Source organism: Glossina fuscipes, unplaced genomic scaffold (assembly GCF_014805625.2).
Source record: "Glossina fuscipes isolate IAEA_lab_2018 unplaced genomic scaffold, Yale_Gfus_2 1, whole genome shotgun sequence".
Classification (NCBI taxonomy): Eukaryota; Metazoa; Arthropoda; class Insecta; order Diptera; family Glossinidae; genus Glossina; species Glossina fuscipes.
Window position 1 is genome coordinate 1,364,054 of NW_023998415.1, and position 23,059 is coordinate 1,387,112.

Sequence of the window (23,059 nt, forward strand, 5' to 3'; positions counted from 1 at the left end):
TATGGACGCTAGGTAAAGTCGTGTTCTATATAGAATAATTAAGCTCTTCAGAAACGGAACGATTTAAGGTGATAAAAAACGAACCAAGATTTTTTATTAATTAAATTAATTATTAATACATTGAGATATTCTCATGTACATGAAGGCGATACATTTTCGCACACACGGCCCCCTCCCGCCCTTCCTCCTCCTCTCAACAGACGCACCTACTCACACATTCACACATTCGCCACATATATATATATATATATATATATATATATACACGATATATATATATGTATATACACGATATATATATTACACGCCCAAACAAACTTCCCTGGACTTTTGAATGATTTTTGAGTTCTTCTTTACATCATTTTCTCTCAAGGTTAACGAAAGCTTAATTATATAGGAAAAAAAAAAAGAAATAATTACATTAACTAAGAATATTTCTTTTGAAATTTTGCTTAGAGCTTTTGATACACATTCCGTCTATGCCAAAAATCGATGAGAAAATCTGACGGATCTTTCACAGTTATTTAATTCCATTTCAATTACGAATGAAGAAGAAAAAAAAATCGACCTCAGAGATCGAAACGTCACCTTTGCCTTGTCCATTCCAAAAATTTCAAAGTGTTCACGGAATAAATGAAGACGAGCCCAAAAGAAACGACGGGTTTTGCAGAGAATTTCATCAGTAAAATATTCTTCAATCTGTTTAACAATCAAGTCCTAATATTCGACCAACAATTCGACCAATACTTCACATACTTCACGACTTTTTCTTATTAAATGCAAAAGACTTGTGCACAGACGTAAAATTTTCGATTCTATTAAAGTCATGACACGTTAAGAGAAACTTGTCTTCTATATTTTCTTAGAAATTCCAGAACTGGAGAAATATTGCAGTGAAGAGGTTAATTAATTGTAAAATAACTAACGAAAAGATGTTATTCGTCTTTAAGCGAATTGTTGAAATCCATTATCATAAGCCAATGCATGAAAATTGCTAAATATGTTTTCAATATAAAATCATGTCCGCAATGAGGTTTTTGATGGCTTTGGGGGAAAGTCTCTCTTCTCGACTATAATAGTTTGTTTTCTTCTTAAAGCGTATATGTGCGAGTTAACTATGATCTATGAATTTCCTTAGGAAGGAAAGGAAAGATTTATGCAAAGTTTTAAACAAAAATACGGAAGCGATTCTAGTAGGTTCAAAGTTTTTTTTTTTGCCTATTTATTATGTGTAAATGTATGAAAATGCAAAGCATTTGCTTCTCTGATCGAGTCAGAATATTTCGTTTTTTATTCCAAAAAGTAACGTTTGAAGCGTTGTTCTCAACTCTATAAAGGGCAGGACAAATCTGGTGTTTTCTTATGCTTCAGTAATGGATATCAGAAAAAAAAATAAATAAATAAATATATATACATGATAGGGGTGATCAGGAAGGAGAAAAACATTCCTAAATGAATTATGAAAAATGCATAAAAATCACAAGAGTATACTCGTTGGAATGACTAATTTCATCATCTAGAGATTTCATTTATCCTCCAGTAATCTATTTGACTCTAAATCCCAAAAAATTTGCGAGAACTGAAGTTAAGTCTTCGCAAGGTAGACATAATTTTTTTATTTAATTGATGAAAACGTTAGAGCATAGTTTTCGTTTTTTTTTTTTTTTTTTGCCTCTTGTTTTTTAGTATTTTAATGTGTTTTTTTTTACATTTATAATGACAGTCCTGCTAGGGTTTGCGGTAATTTATGTACTTAATGCATTTAAACAGATATTAAAATATATATTATTATCAGCTCTGCTTATAAATAAACACAATATGCTTAATATATAGCCGAACTTGCTAATCTCGTTAATTTCTCTTTTGGTGAAATTTTTTACACAAAAATATATATTTACATATATTTAGATATAATTTGTATAACAATCACGATAATTTCCATTATCTTCTGCATGTGTGCGTGCGCGTCTAAAAGTATGTCTACGTAGGTATGTATGTATGTGTCTATGTATGTATGTATGGGTGTGTGTGTGTGTGTGTGTGTGTGTGTGTGTGTGTGTGTGTGTGTGTATCTGAAAGCAAATATATTTAAAATTTGTTAATTTTTGTGTAGCTTTTTGAAATTTTTGTAAAATCAGTATTTATGTAATTGTATTTATGTGCATACTCGACACTGTAATAATCATCAGGCGGATATAATTTAAAAATTTAGATAAATGAAATCTTGAAAAACATTTTTTTTTTTTTTATTTGCTTCTATTTATTTATTTATATATTTTATTTTTTATGATTGATATATGGAAAAAATGTTTTTTGAAAAAATATTTTATTAAAATTTGTTTAATTTTACATAATATATAAGAAACAACAACAAAAACAACAACAGTACATTTATTTGTGGTAGCTATTTGTATGAAGCATTTCTTATATAATAAATAATTTTTATAAGCACATAAATATTTCATATGTCGTAAGAAGAAAAAAAAAATTTTTTTTTTAAATATATATTTATCTAAATATTTTTTAATTACTCTAATTTATTATAAATCAATCAATGAAAGAAACTAAAAGAGTTATATATATAAAAATTATAAAATATTAACATATAAAAAATAATAAAATTAAAATAATAAATAAAACGAATAAACTCTTCATACAATAATAATAAAAATAAAAAAAAAAAAAACAATGAATGGCCATTAAGTTATTTCTATGAAAGCAATTTGTCAAAAAATCAAAGATGGTAAGAAAATTAATAGAAAATTTTAAAGAAATGTTCTTGGTTTAGATAATTACCAGTGCTGCCATATATTATATCCAATGTTCAAAATGTACACACCCAACTCTTTTTTAGAAGATCGTGCAAAAAAAGCAATCGTGCAGAAAAATACATACGTCAAATGGTATGTTCCATTACTTTAAAAAATCGTGTAAAACGAAAGAGCTCTAAATGCAAAACTTTCAAACGAAACTTGCAAAAAAAGTAATAATGAAATCCATATTACATATGTATGCATAAAGCGTACTGATTCATTTTTATTATAAAAAAATAAAAAATAAAATTATGTTACAGCGAAAATTCAGTTCATAAGTACAACATAAAAAAAATTTAAATTGAAATTAGAAATAAAAATTAATTTCGCAATCAATCAAATTATCCTAGTTACTAAAACATATATGGGCATATACCGATCGACTTCTGGTCACGATATTTCCTCATTTGTATTTTATTGTTGTATAAATAATTTTCTGTAAGATACTGTCAAAATTAGACTTACATAAAAAAGATTTTTGTTTGTCTTTGTGCAAAAACCAAAAATTCGTGCAAAAAAGTATAGTTAGCTCTTATTGACAACCAGTGTTGTTTCAAAATCGGGTAAAGAAAGACCGCGTAAAAAAAGAGTTGGGCATATGTACAAATACACTCGAGTTTGATATGATTAGAGATCACATAAATAATTAAGATCCCGTTTCCTTCGCATCGAATATAAGGGATAATACTATGGTAAATTTTTCGGAAAAAAATAATTTTTTTAAAATTCATTTAATATATGCTTTGGACCTTCGAGAATAAGTGCGAAAAGATAAAAAAACACATTACCTTCAAGAAATTTTGTCCTTGAAATTTCGCGCTTCTTTACCATTGCTGTCCGAAGAGATTGCCTGCTTCAAGTGAATTCTAGCTGAGAAGTAACAGCATAATATCTTACGTCAATGTATACGTCAATTACACGAAAATCAATAGTTCGGAAGAATTTTACATATTTCTGTAGATATAGATCTGTAGATTAAATGTTTTTTTTTTGTTCAAATTTGAAACAGTTGAACCAGTGCCACCAAATCCTTTGACTTGAACATACTCGCAGAGAATGGTTACAGTGTTGCCACTCTTTGTTACTATCTAAAGCCATTTGTTTTAGTAAACATACGCCTAGTAACCTTCACGAATATTATCCAAAAACATGTTGCGAGGAACTCTCATTTTGAAGTATGTTACAAAGTTGTTACTCCTTAAACTAATTGACAGACATTTGTGAAAAACCTTGGAATTAATGCGTTTATGGGCCGGTATAAAAATTCTGTATTTGTAGGAATATTCTTTTCCTTCCACTAAGCTAAGCTTGAATATTTTAATATTCAAGCTTACTATATGATTTTTATTTATTAGAACGTTATTACAATAAAAACATGAACATCTAAACATTCATAAAGAAAATATGTCATGCGATTTGTGCCAATTTTTATATCGAGCGTGCCAGGCAACCGCTAAGCTCAAGTTTCTAGAGTTCTACTATTTTTGCAAGAATATTGTTGAAAGTAAAATAATTTTATTTTGAATAGCTAGACGTTCATCAAGAAGATATGTCATGCGATTTGTGCCGATGTAATGAAATTTTTATATCGAGTGTTTGAGGCACTCCTCAAGCTCAAGCTTGTAGGGTTTTTCTATTTTTGCAAAAATTTTGTTGGTACCCGCTAAGATGTCTAAATCGCGACCTGTTTATGAAGTGGCAGTTCGGTAGCCCACTTTGTGTCCCCTGTCGCAGAACAATAGTTAGTTGTAATGCAGTTACTATACTAGATGGCGATCAGTAAAGTTAGCGGTTTAGCAGACTCCTTATTTAATGGAAGCACAGCACTGCATTATGCTAAGACCCATTGATGCGTATTTCGTTCAATTTCCTCTCTCGAGGCTGATGCATATGCATATCTATAAGCAGCTGTGGTACTACTAATTAGGAACCAGAAGGTAACTTAACTAAAAGTTGGCGAGGAAGATCAGAAGAAAGGCCATCGAATTTTTCTACATAAAGTGAAGTTGACTAAGAATCACATTAGATTTTAATTATGGTTATTTTATGCATAAGGATTTGATTTCAAAAATTTTTACTAAAACTTTTATATCAACTATTAGTGACGCGTTTGCAATTTACGTTGAGTTCTAGCTTGTAGACAAGCGATCACATAAAAGGTAAATCGAATCAACCTTTCACTATGATCAAAACTATACGTAATCATATGATTAATGAACGATTTTCATCATTAAATATATAAAAAAATATATAATCAAATCGATCCAGCCATATTTATTAGGTCAACGGTTCACAAGAGGTTGGAGAGGGGTGAAATTGGGTGAATGGCCATTTCGTCCCCAAATCGACAAGGCATCCGTGAGGTACCCGGCCATACACAATGGCGACATATATTTCCATTATTAAGTTTTCTAGCACTGAAATTTTAAATGAAATTGAATTCTCCCAACAAACGGAAGAACTTTATTTGTACAGCTATCAATTTTAAAATTGCATGAGAAAATTCATAAATGTTTATACGTCTACTTGGCATATGCTTGAATGTAAAGGGTTTATGTGTTTTAACTTTAGGGATATGCAGATTCAGAGACAAGTATATGTTTGTGCTAGCAATAAATGTTATTTATACAAAAATTGAATTTAAAACTAAATTTTTAAATTTTTTTTTTCTTCACTTAGCCATTAAGAAATTGCATTGTCGATCATCTTTTGATTTGAGAAAAGCGTTTATTTGATGAATAAAAAGGCAAATGAAGTAAGTACCGCTGTTTAGAAAAATCGTTTTTTTATCACAAATTATTGCGGCTCTACACGTATTTGTCATTCAACTCATATAAGTACTTGAGTATTCAGTTGCACGTTAATACCGTTCGATAAAAACACCTAGTCGTTGCATATTTTTGCTTCCATTACACCTATGCTATAATATATATTTTTTATGTGTTTTGACCTTAGCAACTTTCTTAGCACCCATGTAATTATAAGTATAATTTAGTTAGACGTCTGTTTACATGTTATATTATAGCTACATGCTTTATGAATTTTGTAAAATTTTTATAAAGCGGAATGCTGTAAATGTTTTGCGAAATATAATTGTGGAGATTTTTTTGCGGAAAATGGTTTCTCGTTTTGATGGCATAATCGTTGTTGATTAAATTAAAGAATTAATTTAATGCAAAATTAACTGATTCGAGGCATTTTGCCTTATTCGATTTCTTTTTAATTATATCATGGAAAGTATCGTTGATCGATATTTGTTTTAAAAATATTTCACTTTTTGTAAACATTCGTCAAATGCTTCAAATAGTTGTCACAAAAATTTTTCTTAATTTATTTTTTATTTAATTCATCTGTGATACACTTTAGCCAAATGATGCGTGAATGCGATCTATATGTTCAGTTATTCTGCTTTTACGATATTGCATATACGGTCTTTAATGATGCTTCGCTTGCTTGACATAATAAGCTTTGTTACAAGTCAAAACAAATATATTGGATTTTGCGCTTTGCCAATAGGAACTTGTTGTTGTTAAGTTGAATATATATGAGATAGTTATGTTACAAATTATGAAAAAATTCTTGCACAAACGCGTTTTGTATGTGAAAGATAATGGTCGTGTGAAAATTATAAGTCGGGATAATCGTTGAGGAAAAGTAAAAGAAAAATATTTCTCCTTGAAGAAAAGTGGGAAAAATTAAAAACAAGTAAATTACATATTAAAAAAAAAAGAAAAAAAAAAAGGAAAAAAAAGCAAATAATTAAAAAGGAAAGTGCAGCGAACCAATACTTGAAGAAAGAAAGTATAACTAAACTTTTTACTTTCGTTTAACAGCCGGTAATATGTCGCTTATAAATAAGATGTGCATATATGTGTGCGTGTATGCGGATTTTTGTACATTTGTATAACGCATCCTTGACTATTCAATGAGGCAAGAACCATAACAACAACACGATGCGCTCTTCTCTCCGTCACAGTCTTTAGAATTTCACATATGTGCTCTAATTTCTAATCAATGTGATGTGAAAGCTTTTAGTGATTTTTTTAATTGTGCGAAAGAAAAGAAAACTAAACATAAACAATTAAACGCCAAAACAACAAGCACAATAATAACGGCGGTAATAATTACATGATTAAAAGCAGTTAAAAGTAGTGGGAAAAAAATTAGAAGAAAAAAAAAGAAAAAAAAACCTGTTGGTAATTTACCTGTAATTGCTTGGAATGTCTCATATAATTGCAACGGGTTGAGAAGGAAAAATAAAAATCGATTGTTCCCATTTGAAAGGAACGTTTATTATTCATTTCACAAAACAAAAACAACAATAAACGTTGAATGACTGAATCAAAATAGTAAATGTTGGCGACAACCTAAAAGAGAGAAAATCAAATTCTATTTATGATTTATTATTATTACTATTATTACTATAATTATTTGTTTATTTATTTTTTTTAATATCATATTTTTGATGAGAAATCGTTTTTTAATTTTCTATCATAAGTGCTTCTTTATAAGCACTAAATTTAAGCACGCACTTGTGCGCTTTCTGCTTCATTTTTATTGTTGTTAAATGAGTCATTGTTAATTAAGAAGTTGATTGTGTTATGTAGTGTTAACTTCTGTTTCGTTTTTCATCGCAAAAACAATGAAAAATCACAAGAAATATGCTAAACTACCCCAAGATTTAGATTTACGTTTTCAACAACAATTGGATGTAGACACTGCTGCTACTGATGATTTTAATTTAACCGGTTCTGGTTTGGACGACGACGACGATAACATACTGGGCGATCAAGACGCGGTGGCGGATGACGAAGACGAAGTCATAGAAGACGACGACGAAGAGGACGAAGTAGTCTATGCGACGGCAGCAGCTGCGGCCACGGGACTCAGCGGTACCGGTTCATGCGGTTTACGTTTAGTGGGCGCTACGGCTGCCGCTCGTAAACAACAACTTAATAAAAAAGTTCTTTCCGGCTTGGGAAGAGACAGTGTTATTGAGGTAAGTTCTTTAAACATTTATGTTCAAATACAATGCTTTTTTTCTTAAGAACTTTGATTATAAAAAATATTATATCAAATATAAAAAAATTATTTCAATTCGTAAAATGTATAATAGCGTCGTCTTACGATCGTTTTTCAATATTCTCTTTTAAATATCTCGATACTTTTAAGGTAAGAAATTTTTATTATTTCACGGGTACCGGTAGCACAAACGGGCAGCTTAATATGTAATGATGTATATCGAATTTATAATAATATTTAATTGTAACTATTTGTTTGCTTTTTGCAATATATTCATTATCTGCGCAAGATTACTATACGCATAATTATACGATATATTCATTTTTTGATATATTTATCTTTTTCAAATGATCTCTTGTTACTTAAAATAATGAAGGAAATATGTTGGTAGTGAAATCAAGGAATCGAGGAAGAAATAATTGCGTAGATTTTTGCTCTAATATTTTTTAAAAGAAAAGCCCCGTTATTTGCTGAGAAGAAATCATCTCTTTTGGACAAAATAAACTTTAAAGCGAAGATAGTATATCGATAATTAAATTGTTCGTTGTTTGTGCATTACTGGGCCATTTGTTGATTTACATCCATATGTATGGTTTCGTTTACTTTGGCCGCCAATTTTCCCTGCTTTGCTTAACTAAATAGCCTTGGATCACTTAAGCAAACGTGGTTCGGAGTTTCTGAACCGGTGGGACCCGATTTTCTTTGAGAGGCGCATGAACTTTTTTGTTATGTAAAATTTGATGAAGTGACGGCAATGTAAACCTTATATCACCTTTTAGTTACACATAGAATGACTTTTAAAACTAAGGCGTTATGTGGGAAGTGCTTGAATAAATGGTTCTATCCGAACCCTTTACAACAGCGTTCGTCTTTGGGCCAAAGTCGGTCAGTGTGCCTAATTTCAAAATGTCTCAAAAGATGATAAGCAGAAAGCAAAATGTACAGACGGAAAGACGAACAGACACGTTTAAGTCAAATTGAAAAGTGATTCGGAATCGATTGTCATAATAAAAGGTGAGTCTATCTCAAGTCCTTCTGGTCGTTGAGTACATCCATACGAACTTAACATAGCCTTGTGGCACAAGCGGTGTATAGTACAAAAATGTAGTAAACATTTGTTTGCGCCATTGAGTTTGCTTCTGAAAAGAAAGTCTCTTTTTACTTTAAATATATTAATATCTATTTAGAAAGAGGTGTAGGGAGATGAGCGAAGATTTCTTTATATCTCGAGGAAGCGTAGTGGCATAAAGGCTGAAAATATCTGTCTTAGGCTATTAAAGTTTTTGTTGCTTCCAAAATAACATTCTTGTTTTTTATTTATTTATTTTTTTTTTTATGAGCAGTTAATCATGTTATGTTCCCTACACGTACAGTGATGATCGCAACATGGGCGATGTATGCCAGGTCGGCATGGTGTACGCCTTTACAGATTAAATATGACAAAGCATTGGGAATTCGATTCGGGTGCGGCAAGTTCATAGTTGACTTTCTTATCCATACTACGCCATGATTACTTACCGAATTGTTATCCTCAATCGTTAGAGGTGTGATGCAAGAACTTTGTGCGACTTTGAGCCAATCATTGGCTATCACGTATCAAAGATCCTTTAGAGTGCATATTTCTTTGATAAGTGTGCTGTTCCGAAACTGCAATTTATCCATATTCTTGTGTTGAATTTTAAGGGTGTTTTAGTTTTCGTAATAATTGGTCTATTTTTGCCCGGACTTTGGACTTTTAACGTTTAAGCGATTTACGGACTGTAAAGGCATTGTCCGGACAGTTCCTTTTCTATGCGCAGTGAAAATGCCATTGCGGATGATTCATTACAACGACTTTCTGAGGAGTTAATTATATCCGTTAACGTGTTTTAACAGACTCGATTCAAATATTGCAGTGCGGTGCAGTGTTGTGCGTTTATTTTGTCCCGATTCCATTTACTTAAGTGAAGGATTTATTGTTGAGGCAACAATCAAGATTGTCAAATAAAATGAAGCCATTTGACCAGGTGTATACATTTGACTTTTGAATGTTGTTTTTCCTTTTGTTTTTAACATGTGTTGACATGTATCAGCCATTTTGCATTCTTACTTTGTTTTTGCCAGATGCAAAGGTTTCATGCGTTTTAGTGTGCTTGGCGATTTTTCCCTATAATAAAAATGGATCAAAGAGTTTGTATTAGATTTTGTGTGAAAAATAAAATTAAGTTCAATTCACTTAAGATGTCTTGCTTTACTTTATAAGTGGCACAAGCTCTTCGGAGAAGTCCGAGGAGATTTCAATGACTGTGCTCGCCCTGGACGTTCCAGCACGTCTACAACCAATCAAAACGATGAAGCAGTGAAAAAAATTGTTATAGGAAATCGTCGAATCAATACTCGAGAAGCTGCTGAGGATGTCGACATACCGATTGACTTATGCCGTACAACTTTTTCGGATGTTTTGGACCTGAAACGCCTGACATCGAATTGTGTTTCACACATCATTCACAGGCAGCGCATTAATCATGCCTTAATCGGACTTGACGCCCTGCGACGTTTCCTATTCTCAAAATTGAAAAGACCTATGAATGGGAAGAAGCTTTGGCATGATTAAAGAGCCAAAGGGCACACCACTGAAAGATCGTGAAGGCCTTATCAATGCTTCGAGGATTGAAGAAACCGCTGACACAAGTGTATTATATCTAATCGGTACTATATTGAAGGGGACAAAATAGATATTGATGAACAAAAAAATATTTTTCGCGAAAAACAAGAAGTTATCGCTTTTTTTTGAACACACATCGTATATTGTGAACATGAAATCGCTTTTATCGACAGAAAAATTTCTCAATCGCGACTGTTGCATTTGCGTAAAACGATGGCAATTCAAGATTTGTTTTGTTGCTAATATCGTCTTCGTCTTTACGTATGCGGGGTCTTTATTTTATTACTTTCTGGAAGAAGTCGCGCCTTATTGGCATTCCACAATGAGATGTCCTGTGAAGTAGTAAAACAAGTTTGCATTTAACTTTTTCACAAAATTAACATCAACTCTTAAAGCTTTTGAAAGGACATACACAAAAACCTTAAGGAATTACGTATACGAATATCAAATTATTTTAATTATTATATTCATATGAGGTCAGAGAAGTCATTATTATATCCATCAGCGAAGACCGAGATGTATATTCGTTTTGTCAAAATGTTTGCAACGCACAGAAGGAAACATCACAGATCCCACAAAAGGACGTATATTCTTGATCAGCATGACATTCTAAATCGATTTAAGCATGTCCGTCTGTCCGCCTGTATAATGTTTGTTGTAAATATTCTCCTGGCCGCATCAATTAAGCTATCGACTTCAAATTTGGCTGAAAAATTGGAAGTTCTTGTATGCAGGTTGGTATTGAAACTGGGTTATGGACACGCCCACAGCACAAAGTAAACTGAGAATACCTCGGTTTTTGAAGAGAAATACCATGGCAGATAAATGAACAATTATTTGAACGCATATTCTATGGGCGATGTTGTAACACCCGTACAAAAATGGAAAAAATTGATCACGCCTACCTAATAGTATCAAAGTATAATTCTATTTTTAATATTTTTATAACACGCAGAAACAAGCTTTAACAACCATATCAAGAACAGTGAAAGTTCCTTATTCGCAGGGGATAGGTTCCATAAAAATGTCGCGAATACAGAAACCGTGAATACGGAGAGGTAATTTATACGAGATTACAGGGGATGCGTTCCTAGGTGACAAAATAAAAAAAGAAACCGTGAATACGGAATGGCAATTTATATAGGATTATAAGGGATACGGTCCTAGGTGACAAAATAAAAAAAATCAATTTAATTGAACGCGAATGTGCATTTAGTTTTTCCCTCTTTAGGCAATTTGTTATTTGGGGAAATCACTTAGCTAAAATGAATTAGATTTGGGATTGTCGCAACAATACTTTATACATTGAGTAATCAAGTTCCTTTCATTCTGTTTGTTTCTCCAATCTCAAAAACCGCGAATAAAGAAACTTATAGCCGCGAATATGGGAATTGGTCGCATTTTTTTCATCCGCGAATAGTGAAACCGCGAATAAAGGAAGCGCGAATAAGGAACTTTTAGTGTATATAAATTCTTGGCCAGATTAAAATTAGAAATGCATTTAAACCTTCCTGCCTGTTCGTCTGCCCATCTGTCTGCCTGCGCAGTTGTATAGAGTCTGTGGTAACGATTCTACCGTTAGCAAAAATAGTTGCAAGTGACTTAAACTTTTCCGAGGACACGTCTTTAACGCTCACACGCCTATACATATGTCCTATTTTGTAAATGGAAAAAATCAGCAGCGTCTATTCTTGATTATAGAGCATGAAAATTTAGTTCTTTTACTTTTTTTTGGTCGTTCTAGGGTAACGGTGACGGGTATCAAAGATTCGGTCACGCCCGAATATAATTTTCTTATATATTTTTCTTGCTTTTTTTGCAGCACATTTGCCGTTGATCCTCATATCGCTTTCGTAAGTTCCTTTTGGACAAATAAGAAATGGATATCAATTTGAAGATTGATGAGCAAATCTTCCATAATTGGCAATTTCAATCGTTATAAACTGTAAAACTGCAAAGTATTTCATTGAGATTTATGCGAATGCATGTAACACTCAGAAGGACTTACGATCGACTTATCATTGATTACAGCGATTCATACGAAATCCTTTTCTGAAACGATTTGACGCCTGACGTCTGCCAATGCAGTTTTGCGTGCAAACTTTTCAAATATTTTGCATATCATATACTGCAGTATTGCGACCACCGAAAGAGAGAGACGAAAAGAGAGGATGTTGTTGAAAATTCATTGAATCGGTCCACATACAACGCCTTAATTGGAAAAGATGTTATATGGAAAAAAAAAGACTGGTAAAAATCCCTAAATAGCAGCATTTTCGCATACTAGATTGATGTGCAAAGCTTAAATCGGATGGGTCGATTTTTTTGAGCAGTGCTTATGTGATCTTTCCTACGAAAAGACAAAAAGGTCCAGGTTGTAATAATATTTTATAGCGATGATTTTTCCATAGCAGTCAGTTTATTGAATATGGACAAAGATGGGTCTGTTTTTCGCTTCCAGCCCTGATAACAAAACAAGGAGTGGTCTTGCTGATTTTGTCGATCTGTCCTTTTTTTTTCTATGTACTGTGCGAGAGAGATTGTGTTAGACGGACATCGTAGAATTGGGTAAATGAATTTTCAATTTATTTCGAAAGGGGAAGACTGAAAACTAATTTGAAGTCCATTCATTCACAAGCCTTCTAAATTTACTGCAGACAAAACAAGCATAAGAAATCCTAATAATTCACATTTATTTATGATAAGTACAAGTTGTAGGAAAGTATTAGCGATCAGGAATTTCTTACAAATAACGTCAAAGTTCGTGTAACTCGTTTATGATTAGAGTAAGATTTTATTATTTTTCTCTGTACGGCTTTGCTGTTGTTGATTTCAGAATGACCCCCACTTGTCTTGTGTGGCCATGCGTGCCTAAATTCACTTACTGCGCAATAAATTTCTCTAATTGCCTTCGGAAAATGCAATGACAGCATTGCAAATCCTGCATTGAAAATGTTGCCCATTCGTATTATCCCTTCTTTGGCATTCATGGAAAAAATTCGAATGTTATATATTTATATATGTATATGTATGTATGTATACTTAAGGATATATTTGCTTGTATGTCATACGTGTGCCATGTGAACTAAAAAGTTATGATATTTTTATGTGTGCAAAACGTTACCAAAGCTACAGTCAAAGGAAAAGAGAAAGAATTTCTTGCTACAGTTAAAGTTGTTTTTGTTTGAATTTTTTGTACTCTTTATATTTTTATTTATTTTTATTTTTTTTTTTTCTTTTGTATCTGAACTACAATCAATTCAATCGATTTTTATCGCATTCAATTCTGTTCTTGCTGTGTATAAATTTATAACTTGTTGTTGTGGTTGCTGTTGTTGTTGTTGTTGTTGTTATTGTTGTCGTGTTGTCGTCGTTTTGCTACTATTCTTTTGAAGCATGTGTTGGCAACATATTCGCACTTAACTGCTACACGTACTAGTTGTGCAACAATTTGCTTACAACTGACGTTTTCAAATACATACAAGCATTACTCGCATATGCATGTGTTTGTCTATGTCTTTATTGCATTGTTTTGTGCCATCATTTTTATTTATTTATTTTTTTTTGTTTAGAAAAAAGAAAAACAATGCCTTTTCTCTCTAACGAGTAAATAGAATCTTTTTAGCTTGATTGGTTGTAAAGTTAATATACATATGTTGGTGTGCTTGCCTAGCTCGCACTGCTTGCTTGTACCTTTTTCATAATCGAAATGGATTACATTCATATGTAAGTGCGGTCGATAAGCTTAATGAAACCTATGCGAATACATATAAAAGTACACATCGAGATACAACAGCTCATCTTTTTCCCCAATCCTACCTCCCCCCCTCCCCAAATGTATTATAACTTTGTTTGGTATCAATATATGTACATAAAATATCTTGCTGCAATATTTCAATTTAACTTTTAGTTGAGAGCTGGTTTTTCCTTTAGCTTTTCATTTCGCTCTCGTTCACGTTCATGTTCTCGTTCTCGTTCTCGTTCTCGTTCTCGGTCTCGTTTTCGTTTATGGTCTCTGTCTCTGTTTTTCTCGCATTCATTTCGTTTTGTTGCACTTGACTTCAGTGGTGAGTTAAGCAAATAAACACAAACTAACAAACAAACAAATCAACGTTGTTGTAAATGCATTTAAAATATTAATTGAAAATCGATTTTTGTTATTGTTGTTGTAGTTGTTTTAGTTGTCGTTTCAGCTGATATTGTATGGTAGTAAACATTATTTGCTATTGTTGTTACGAATTCATATTTTTTTCTTTTGTGTTCTCTCAGTTTCTCAATTTATTTCGTTTTCTTTTCCTCTGTATTATTTCGTTCGACACATGGATGATACGTGAGGAACAACTTGAGCGTTAAGTTTATTTAAAGTTGAAAAAAAGAAAAAGCAAAAAACAAACGCGCGCACACACTCACACACAGATACACAAACAATAGTTTTAATTATGCATGTACTGAATGCTAATCTAAACAAAAAATTGCATATTTAGTCTATGAATAAATTTATGAAGAAAATCGACTAAGGTTTTATACGATTCCGTTAATATCACCTAACAATGGATAGATTAACAGTGACGTTATGACCGTCCGATTCCTTTAGTTATCACGCCCACTGATATTGGCTAAAGTTATTTAAAATGTTGACTTGAACGGCATTACTTGTTTGTTGAGCGACAAGCAAAACGACAGCTATTCTGCCGATCAAAATCTCGGCAAACTTTGCGCAATATATATTCTTTTTTAACAATATGCTAAGTCAACAGTCGAGAAGTTGATTGGCGCCAATGGTGAACTTGTAGAGCGAATCTTTCAAATTTTTTACTTATGGCTTACTTTCGTTTTGGACCGACATGACATCCTTTCCGAAGACTCTTCGCAACAGTTTTACAGAGTTTTTTCTAAGAAATCAAGTAACGAAACTAATTTTCACTTTTTTTTGTTTTTTTTGCATTCATATACTCCGTGGACGTAAAAATGGTGGCCTTTAAATGTCAATTTTTTATTTGACGTATGACAACCTCTTTGATTAGCACATATGGGCGACAATGATTGCAAACGACACCTGTTGAAATTTCGCTAAAAGTATGGCATTGTTTCAATATTTATTCTTCTTTTGCAGCATAATGAAGGCCTCAAGTGAAAAGAGACGGTTTTAGTGGCTGGCTATGTCCAGTCTCTGTATATAAAAAACATATTTTGTACTATTAGCGATATAAAGGTAAGAATCATTTGCTAAGGCAAAGTGAAAACAGATAACTTGCATTCACTTTTTCAATATCAAAAGTGGATTTTAAGTAAGTGGGCAAATTGTGTAAGTTTTGAAAGGGATTATGGGTAGTTATCGCTCAAGGGGCTACAATAAAATTCAAGTATTCTTCTTCTTATTTGAGGTCTTATTTAGGTTTTAGATTAAAATCAAGAAGAGATATTTGATTTTTATCAAAGCAAGCATATGTCTTTCAATGGTGCACTTTTCTTAGCAAGTTTAGTTTATGAATTCAGAAATTATATGCTTTACGACTAGATGGGTGCTTATCTATCGACTAATTCGAAATATTTATAGATGATGCAATTTTATAGATACATATCGCATAATGAAAGTGGTAGCATAATTTCATTAGTCTTTAGATGATAGAAAAAGATGGATGAGATATGGAAAAATATTTGAATAATTGCTGACAGAATATTTTAATGCAATAAATCAAAACGAATTTTATATATATATATATTGTATTCAGTGAAGTGTTTCTTTGTTTTCGCATTCGTATTCGTACTCGTTTTCGTTTTTGTTTTCGTTATCGTTTTTCTTTTTCCTCTTAGTTTTATGACTGGCTCTTAAAAGTACGGTACAAAAAACTGACTTAAATAACGTTTAGTTGCAATGTTAGTCAGTTGTTATTTAGAATCCCGTTGTGTATTCTAATGGAGTGTTAGCGTGTAATTGTCTATGCGAGACAATGCATTTGTATTTTTACATATGTGTGCATAAGGGAAATCGACTGGTGGTAAATGTTGTATACAAAAGGCGTATTTTTGATGTCATGCGATTTGATATACTCATGTGAGTACACGTATATATATATATATATATATACATGTGCATATGGAAGCTTGTTGCTACTGCTGTTGAGCCTAACTGTGAGTGAGAGTGATACGAACTTAACTAACTGCATTGTTTTTGTTATTAACGCATTTATACAAGCACTAAAATGAGAATATATTGTATATATGCTAATTTATGTTGCGTACATATGTATATATATACATATATATATATATATATATATATATATAGAAAATTGGAAGCCTTGTTGTTGATTTTTGCGCAGCAAATAGTTTCGCGCTGTTAGAAAAATTTAATTTAATTTATTATTTTTTGTTGGAGGCATTTGTTGCTTACCGAATGAATGAATGAATGATTTTTGTTGGTTGTTTTGTAAACATAAATACTTAATCATGTACGCATGCAAAAATTAGGGTTCACATAGCGTACATTTAGGTTTTAGCGTAATTGGTTTTTTCGTAGCATAATATCAGGTGCTCGGTTTATTGCCTGTTCAAAATGAATTTTCGCTTTTTCTAAATTTCTTGTTGATGCTGTAGCTAATTCGTGCATAATTGATTAAAATTCGCTTAATATATGAAGAGGAAATAGAGCGACACATTATTCAATGTATGTATACGGTTAGGTGAAATTTTCCGTACATTAGACCGTATGAGGTTTTCAATTTCAAACTTAAAATGAGACTTTAAATTTTTAAACGTTTTAAAATAGCTTGGTTGAAATGAGAGTTTAGAATTTTCATTCATTTCGGATCCGCTACTCAAGGATAAATGTATACCAGAAATGTCACTCCTTTTGCAATTTTATGAAATACGCCTTAGAGATTTTTTAAAATTTTATATCGTTATTGTTGGTGCGCAAAAATGTACTCATAAAGCTAAAAGTTAGTTAGTAGTTATAACCCAAAATTGAAATTTGATTTGATTTTATCTGTCACAACCACGCTTACAACAGGTAGCGGCGAAATTGACGTTTATAACATTGTAGGGTAAATATGCATGTAAAATTTGATAAAGTTACCTATTTAACTCAGGTAAGACTTCAAGCGTGAGTCCATAGCGGATGAGTCCATAGACATGTCTGGGATCAGAGGAGCCTGTTAAACATTTAATTTGAAAGATAAGCTTAAGATTAGTTCCGATCGATTGCCTGGCGATTGGCTGAAAATTTTCCATGCATTGGGTTTCGATTATCATGGTATTTTCGTGGCATTTTCGTTCATTCTTTCGACTGCAATTAGTAGTCCGAGCTTAGTTTAGTTTAAATCGTTTAGCAGGGTGTTAATGATTATTGCAAGCACTTACGCTACACTTACTGCATAAGTTTTTTCCCGTTTGCATAACAATCTTCCGTTCTTTTATTCCTGCTGTTATAATAACAACAAAAATAAAATAATCCGCTTATATTGACATCTAATATCGTTGCAAGTCTTTTCGCAAAAGTCGACATTTCGCTGTTTCCGTTCTTCGCTTTTTATTTCGTTTTTTCACTTTTTTCTTTTCTCTTTTATTCAGAAAATTACCAAACAACAACAACAACAACAATAACAACAAGTTTCATACATACACATACTGTATTCAATGTAATGGGAAAAAAGGCATACTAGAGTCATTTTTCAAATTGTTGAACAAACCATTAATCACCGAGTTAGTTGAATAGTGGTGCATGAGTGACTATATATGCTTTATAAAGAGAGTGTGTAGTACTGATGCCTTGTACTTGTTTACATTTTGAAGGGAGCTGTTGTATGGAGCAAAATTTAACTTGTGCTACTTCTTCGACTTAATTCATCCACTCTTGTATTCTTTTATTTGCTTTCCTTTTTGTGGTTATTTTTCCTCGAAGAAAAACCATAATGCATGCTACTATTTCTTTTCTCTTTTTCGCCCTATCCAAAATTGTACATTCGCCGTGGGTCGTGTGTGCGTCTATTTTTCTCATATGTTTTTCTTTTACTCCCAACATTCTCTTAATGGATGTACATATATGTAAATATACTTTTACAAGCATACGCAAACATGTTATTATTCTTTTTAACTGACATTGTGCCAAATAGTAAAAGTGTTAACGTTGCAAAACATGTCATAAACATTTGTGAGTATTTTCTTCGCTTCTCAAGTATTAATCATAACTACATGACGTCGTGTTGTTTTAGGACTTGAGGTTACAGAAAAAAAAAAAATGGAACTTTTTTCTTTATATGTTAAATACTCTCATAGTACAGCTGATTAACCTCAAAAATAAGCTGAGGGTAAATAATAATAGATTTTATTGTAGAGCATAGTCTAAGATATAAAAAAGCTGAGAAGTTTTCCATAGTTAAAACTTAACAGTTTTGAGACCTTTACTAGGGTATAGATGGGTTCATATTTCTACTTCAAAAAGCTTTATTTTTATTTTTACTACTAGCTCAGCGAATATCTATACTATGGAGAAATGTTAGATGGAAAATCAAAAGGACAAATTCTTTGATGGCTTAATCAGGCGAAACCCAAAAATTTTCGGGTAATTTAGATATGTTTGCTGGCGCTTCCCATTTCGCAAGCCAATCTTCCCATTAATAGGGTCCACATCAAATCTGGGATACCAGACCTTAAGGTTGGAGTGTGGTTTAAACCTTTTCCTCTGGGCACGGTCTCTCTACGGTCTACGTGTACTTCTAATTTGTTTTATGTCCCTAAATTTGGCGTAACCACAGTCACCAAGACCACTTTGTGATGGACCGCATTTAGCAGTTGAGCAGGAAGGCGTTCATCTAGTGAAAGCAATCCTACCTAGGCAACCTGATCCCCGTGAATCCAATTATGCCATCACGGGCATCAATTGTTGCATAACCTTGCTTTAGGGTTATGCATACTTCCTAGATTGGCGTAAAATTTTCCCGCCTTGGGTTTTTGATATACAAGTAGCAGACATCGACCCAGGTATCATCCCCTATTACTGCTTCTCGCAGACCTGTTTCTTAAATCTTGAGCCCCCTAGTAGTTGAATTGTTAAAGAGAAGTCCGCGCGCACACGACTCCTCCCCGTACTCTCGAAGACTTCTCTATGGCAGAGTTTTCGCCGCCGGGAAATGAAATAATCAATTTGAAAGGCAAGTAGAAGAAGCATCGGCACTACCAGCGCAAAAAAGTTGCAAAAAAGTTGTATTTGTAGTTTTACTTCATTATTATGATATTTGATGAAAATTTTGCTTATAAAAAGTAATTAGTAAATTAAAAGTACTACCGTACTAGTGAATAAGTGATTGCTTAAATAAACATAAGAAAGTCAATGAAGGTGAGGAGGACTTTGTCTGGCTGAGACTTATGCTTTATGGATACGGTAATTGACGGTTGGATAATTTTTGGCATTTTTTTTATATATGTATGCGCTGGCGGGCTTGACCGACAAATAGTAAGTAGTGTGCGAACCAAAGTCACAAATTCGTTTTGATCCCATCCTTAGCTTTAAGAAGTTACTTTTACGTATTCCAAGCCATATGGTATAACAGCGAACGCGATTATTAAAACGGTCGTATCGAACAGGATATTCGGACGAACGGGCCATAGCATTTTCATTTTCTTAGTGATCCAGTTATCATAGAGTGAAGATACAAGTTTCGTCCACCGTAACTATCAGCGCAGTTTTTTAATCCCTTCAATTATTGAATTGAGGAAAAGGGACCGTACTATAGGATTAAATGCCTTAACGAGAATATTATCTGGCCAATTTAAAGAAGCGAGAAATCTTAGCGGCCTAATTTTGTTTTTATAAATTTTGTACTTAGAGCCGTAGAAGTTAAACCGTAATCCCGAACCCTCATGATGTTGGATTAATTTTATAAATCCGCACGAGTAGTCGAGTAGACGAGTAGGCGAAGGATCGCGACTAACAATTCAGCCTTTAACACATTTATTTATGAAGCATACGGATAATAAATAAATAAATAAATAAATAATTTAGATTGGTGAGGGATGGATTGGATAGAAAGTTTAACGTTAAGCGTAATATACAAAGCATACTTCAGCTTGAAGCCATATGGTTAGCGAACATTCAGAAAAACTCTCCAATTGAATCCCGGGAATGTGCTGACGCGCTTGCACTTGGCATTAGCAAACGATGAAGGAATTTTTGTAGAGAGCACTTCAATAGAAATTCGTAGTCGTTACAGCAATTAGGCATCGTCGACAACAGTTCCGCACATGCTTTCAATTAAAAAAAGAGTATATTAAAATATATATTAAAATAAATGGTGCGATAACTACATAGAGTAGAAGGCAATATCCAATTAAATGCAAAAGCAATTAAATGCAAGTCACAACGAAATAAAAAGAAACGTCTATTGTGGAAAATATAGGGGATATGCACAACACATCGAGTTTCTAATATGTGTAAACGCGAACTTTAAATTTAAAACCTATTTTGTATTTGAAGAGAACGATTTATATTTTTTAAATAAAATAAAAATCAAAACAAATTATGTAACGAAATATGTAAACGCTTGCTCTATAATGGAGAAACAATGGTGAAAACAAAAACAAAAAGCTTCAACTTTACAATACACTTATGTATCATTTTAAAAGTGCATAAAAGTTTGTCTTATCATAAAAACAGTTTTCCATAAATATCAGTAAATGTGTACTCCCGAGTGTTCTGTAGGTGTAGGAGGATGATATTCTCTTATCTCTCTATTGTTCTTCCTACCTTTCGCTTATTTAATAGCATAAATATAAGTTTGTAATCATTTTTTTTTTTTTTTTTTTTTTTTTTTTTTTTTTTTTTTTTTTTTTTTACATTTCTCTTACATCCAACGGTTGAGGATAGATTGTGTATTAACTTTGTCATTCTAATTGCAATTGCATTGAAAGTATTCAGATTAACGTGGATCTTTTAGGTAATAATAAGACATGAGCCTATCTATCGTTTGCATTTTCAAGATCGCCAAAAGCTAATATGTTCAATTTGCGGTTTAAAAACTCATTGGCTTCGCTCACAAATAGTACATAATATCTCTCCCTGATAAAAAATGAATTTTATTTGCTGCAGACGAAGGAAAATAAACATTTACGTCAACGGCTCTAACTCATTTTCACGTAACAAAATATATATACACGTGTGCTTACTTGTTTATGTATAGATCTATATATGTATATTGATATATATATATATATATATATTGATATAAATAAATACCTCTTATATATTTAAACGTGTTCAAGCGTACGAATTTTTTCATTGAACTTGCCAGCAGAGTTGATAGATACGAGAAGATTCGGCTTAAGCTGGATAAAAATTCACCTTTGGCATTAAACAGAGTGGACATTATGACTGCTAATGATGCTTTGGCATCATGTGTAATGTAAAAATTCGTGTACAGAAATGTGAATTTATAGACATAACACATCATTCAATAAGTTCGTGGGATGATATACATATATATGATGGCCACTGACAGATCCATATGTATATATTCTATAGATATATTTGTACATATAATTATGGCCGATCACTCAACGAATAAGTCTTAATCGTCTATGAAAGAAACAGGAAAGGCGGCAGTCTAGTGGGCATGCGCTGATTCTAGAATCAATCCGTATCAATTCTTAAATGAAAGGTATCAATATTTCCTAATCGTCTGGTTCGCTAGCTTATAAATTGAAGTTGCTTTTGTTTTTTGTGCAAAGTTGAAAAATTTAAATTTTGTTTGTTGCCTATGAACTTAATAAGTGCTGCGTTTTATGTGTACATATGTTTATTTAGCTAGATTTAAAATAAATCATGTACATCCTCACTTTGGCGTTAAGAAAAAGTTTAAAATAACCAAAGTTTACTTCATTTTTCGTTTTTTCTTCTTCTTCTTCTTTTTTCGCACAAATACAGAATATGGTTCGGTCGGCATAAATTGGAAAAGTTTATTATATCTTTTCTTTTTTTTTTCGTTTTTGTTGCGAGAATATTTACATATTTATATATATTCAGAGATTTAAAAGGAAACGCTTTTCCCTAAATATTTTAATGAAATAAAAACGAAGGTGAAGCCTTTGAAGCATATTCAAGGCATCACACGTAACTATTAGAATAAAATGGATCGTATAAGTGATATGATGATCACTTTCATCACATTTCACGATTAAATTCTCTGTTCAGAGGATTGTTCAGCCTTGCAAAATGGAAAACTTTTTAAAATGTTAAGCACTCGACTAAAATCCACTAAAAAGAATTCAAACTATTAAAGAGAGTTAAAACTGAAGTTCAGAAAAAAAAAAAAAAAATTGCAAAAAAACTCGGAGAGGATACATCAGAGGATTTATGTGCAACTCATGTACATACGATATGACTTTTTCTAAGCTATCTTACAGCGGCATATAAACGTATTTAATACATATGCATAATATATACATATATATATGCAGTGTGTTATCGTTATTGTTGTTCAACTCAAGCTCTTGTATTCATATACATATACATACAGATTTTCTATGTTGATGACGATAATCCTGAAAAATGTAATACATTTTGTATTATCCATATATATGTGTG

General features: G+C 32.3%; 1 protein-coding gene across 1 annotated transcript in view; it reads left to right on the forward strand.

Moving 5' to 3' along the window:
- The first annotated feature begins 7,420 nt into the window (after nucleotides 1-7,420).
- LOC119631285 (calcium-transporting ATPase type 2C member 1) overlaps nucleotides 7,421-23,059 on the forward strand; it is a 156,440-nt gene continuing 140,801 nt past the window's right edge. Inside the window, exon 1 of the mRNA XM_038023356.1 lies at nucleotides 7,421-7,812. Within this exon, the coding sequence (XP_037879284.1) occupies nucleotides 7,456-7,812 (357 nt within the window). The 5' untranslated portion in view covers nucleotides 7,421-7,455. The remainder of the gene's footprint in view (nucleotides 7,813-23,059) is intronic.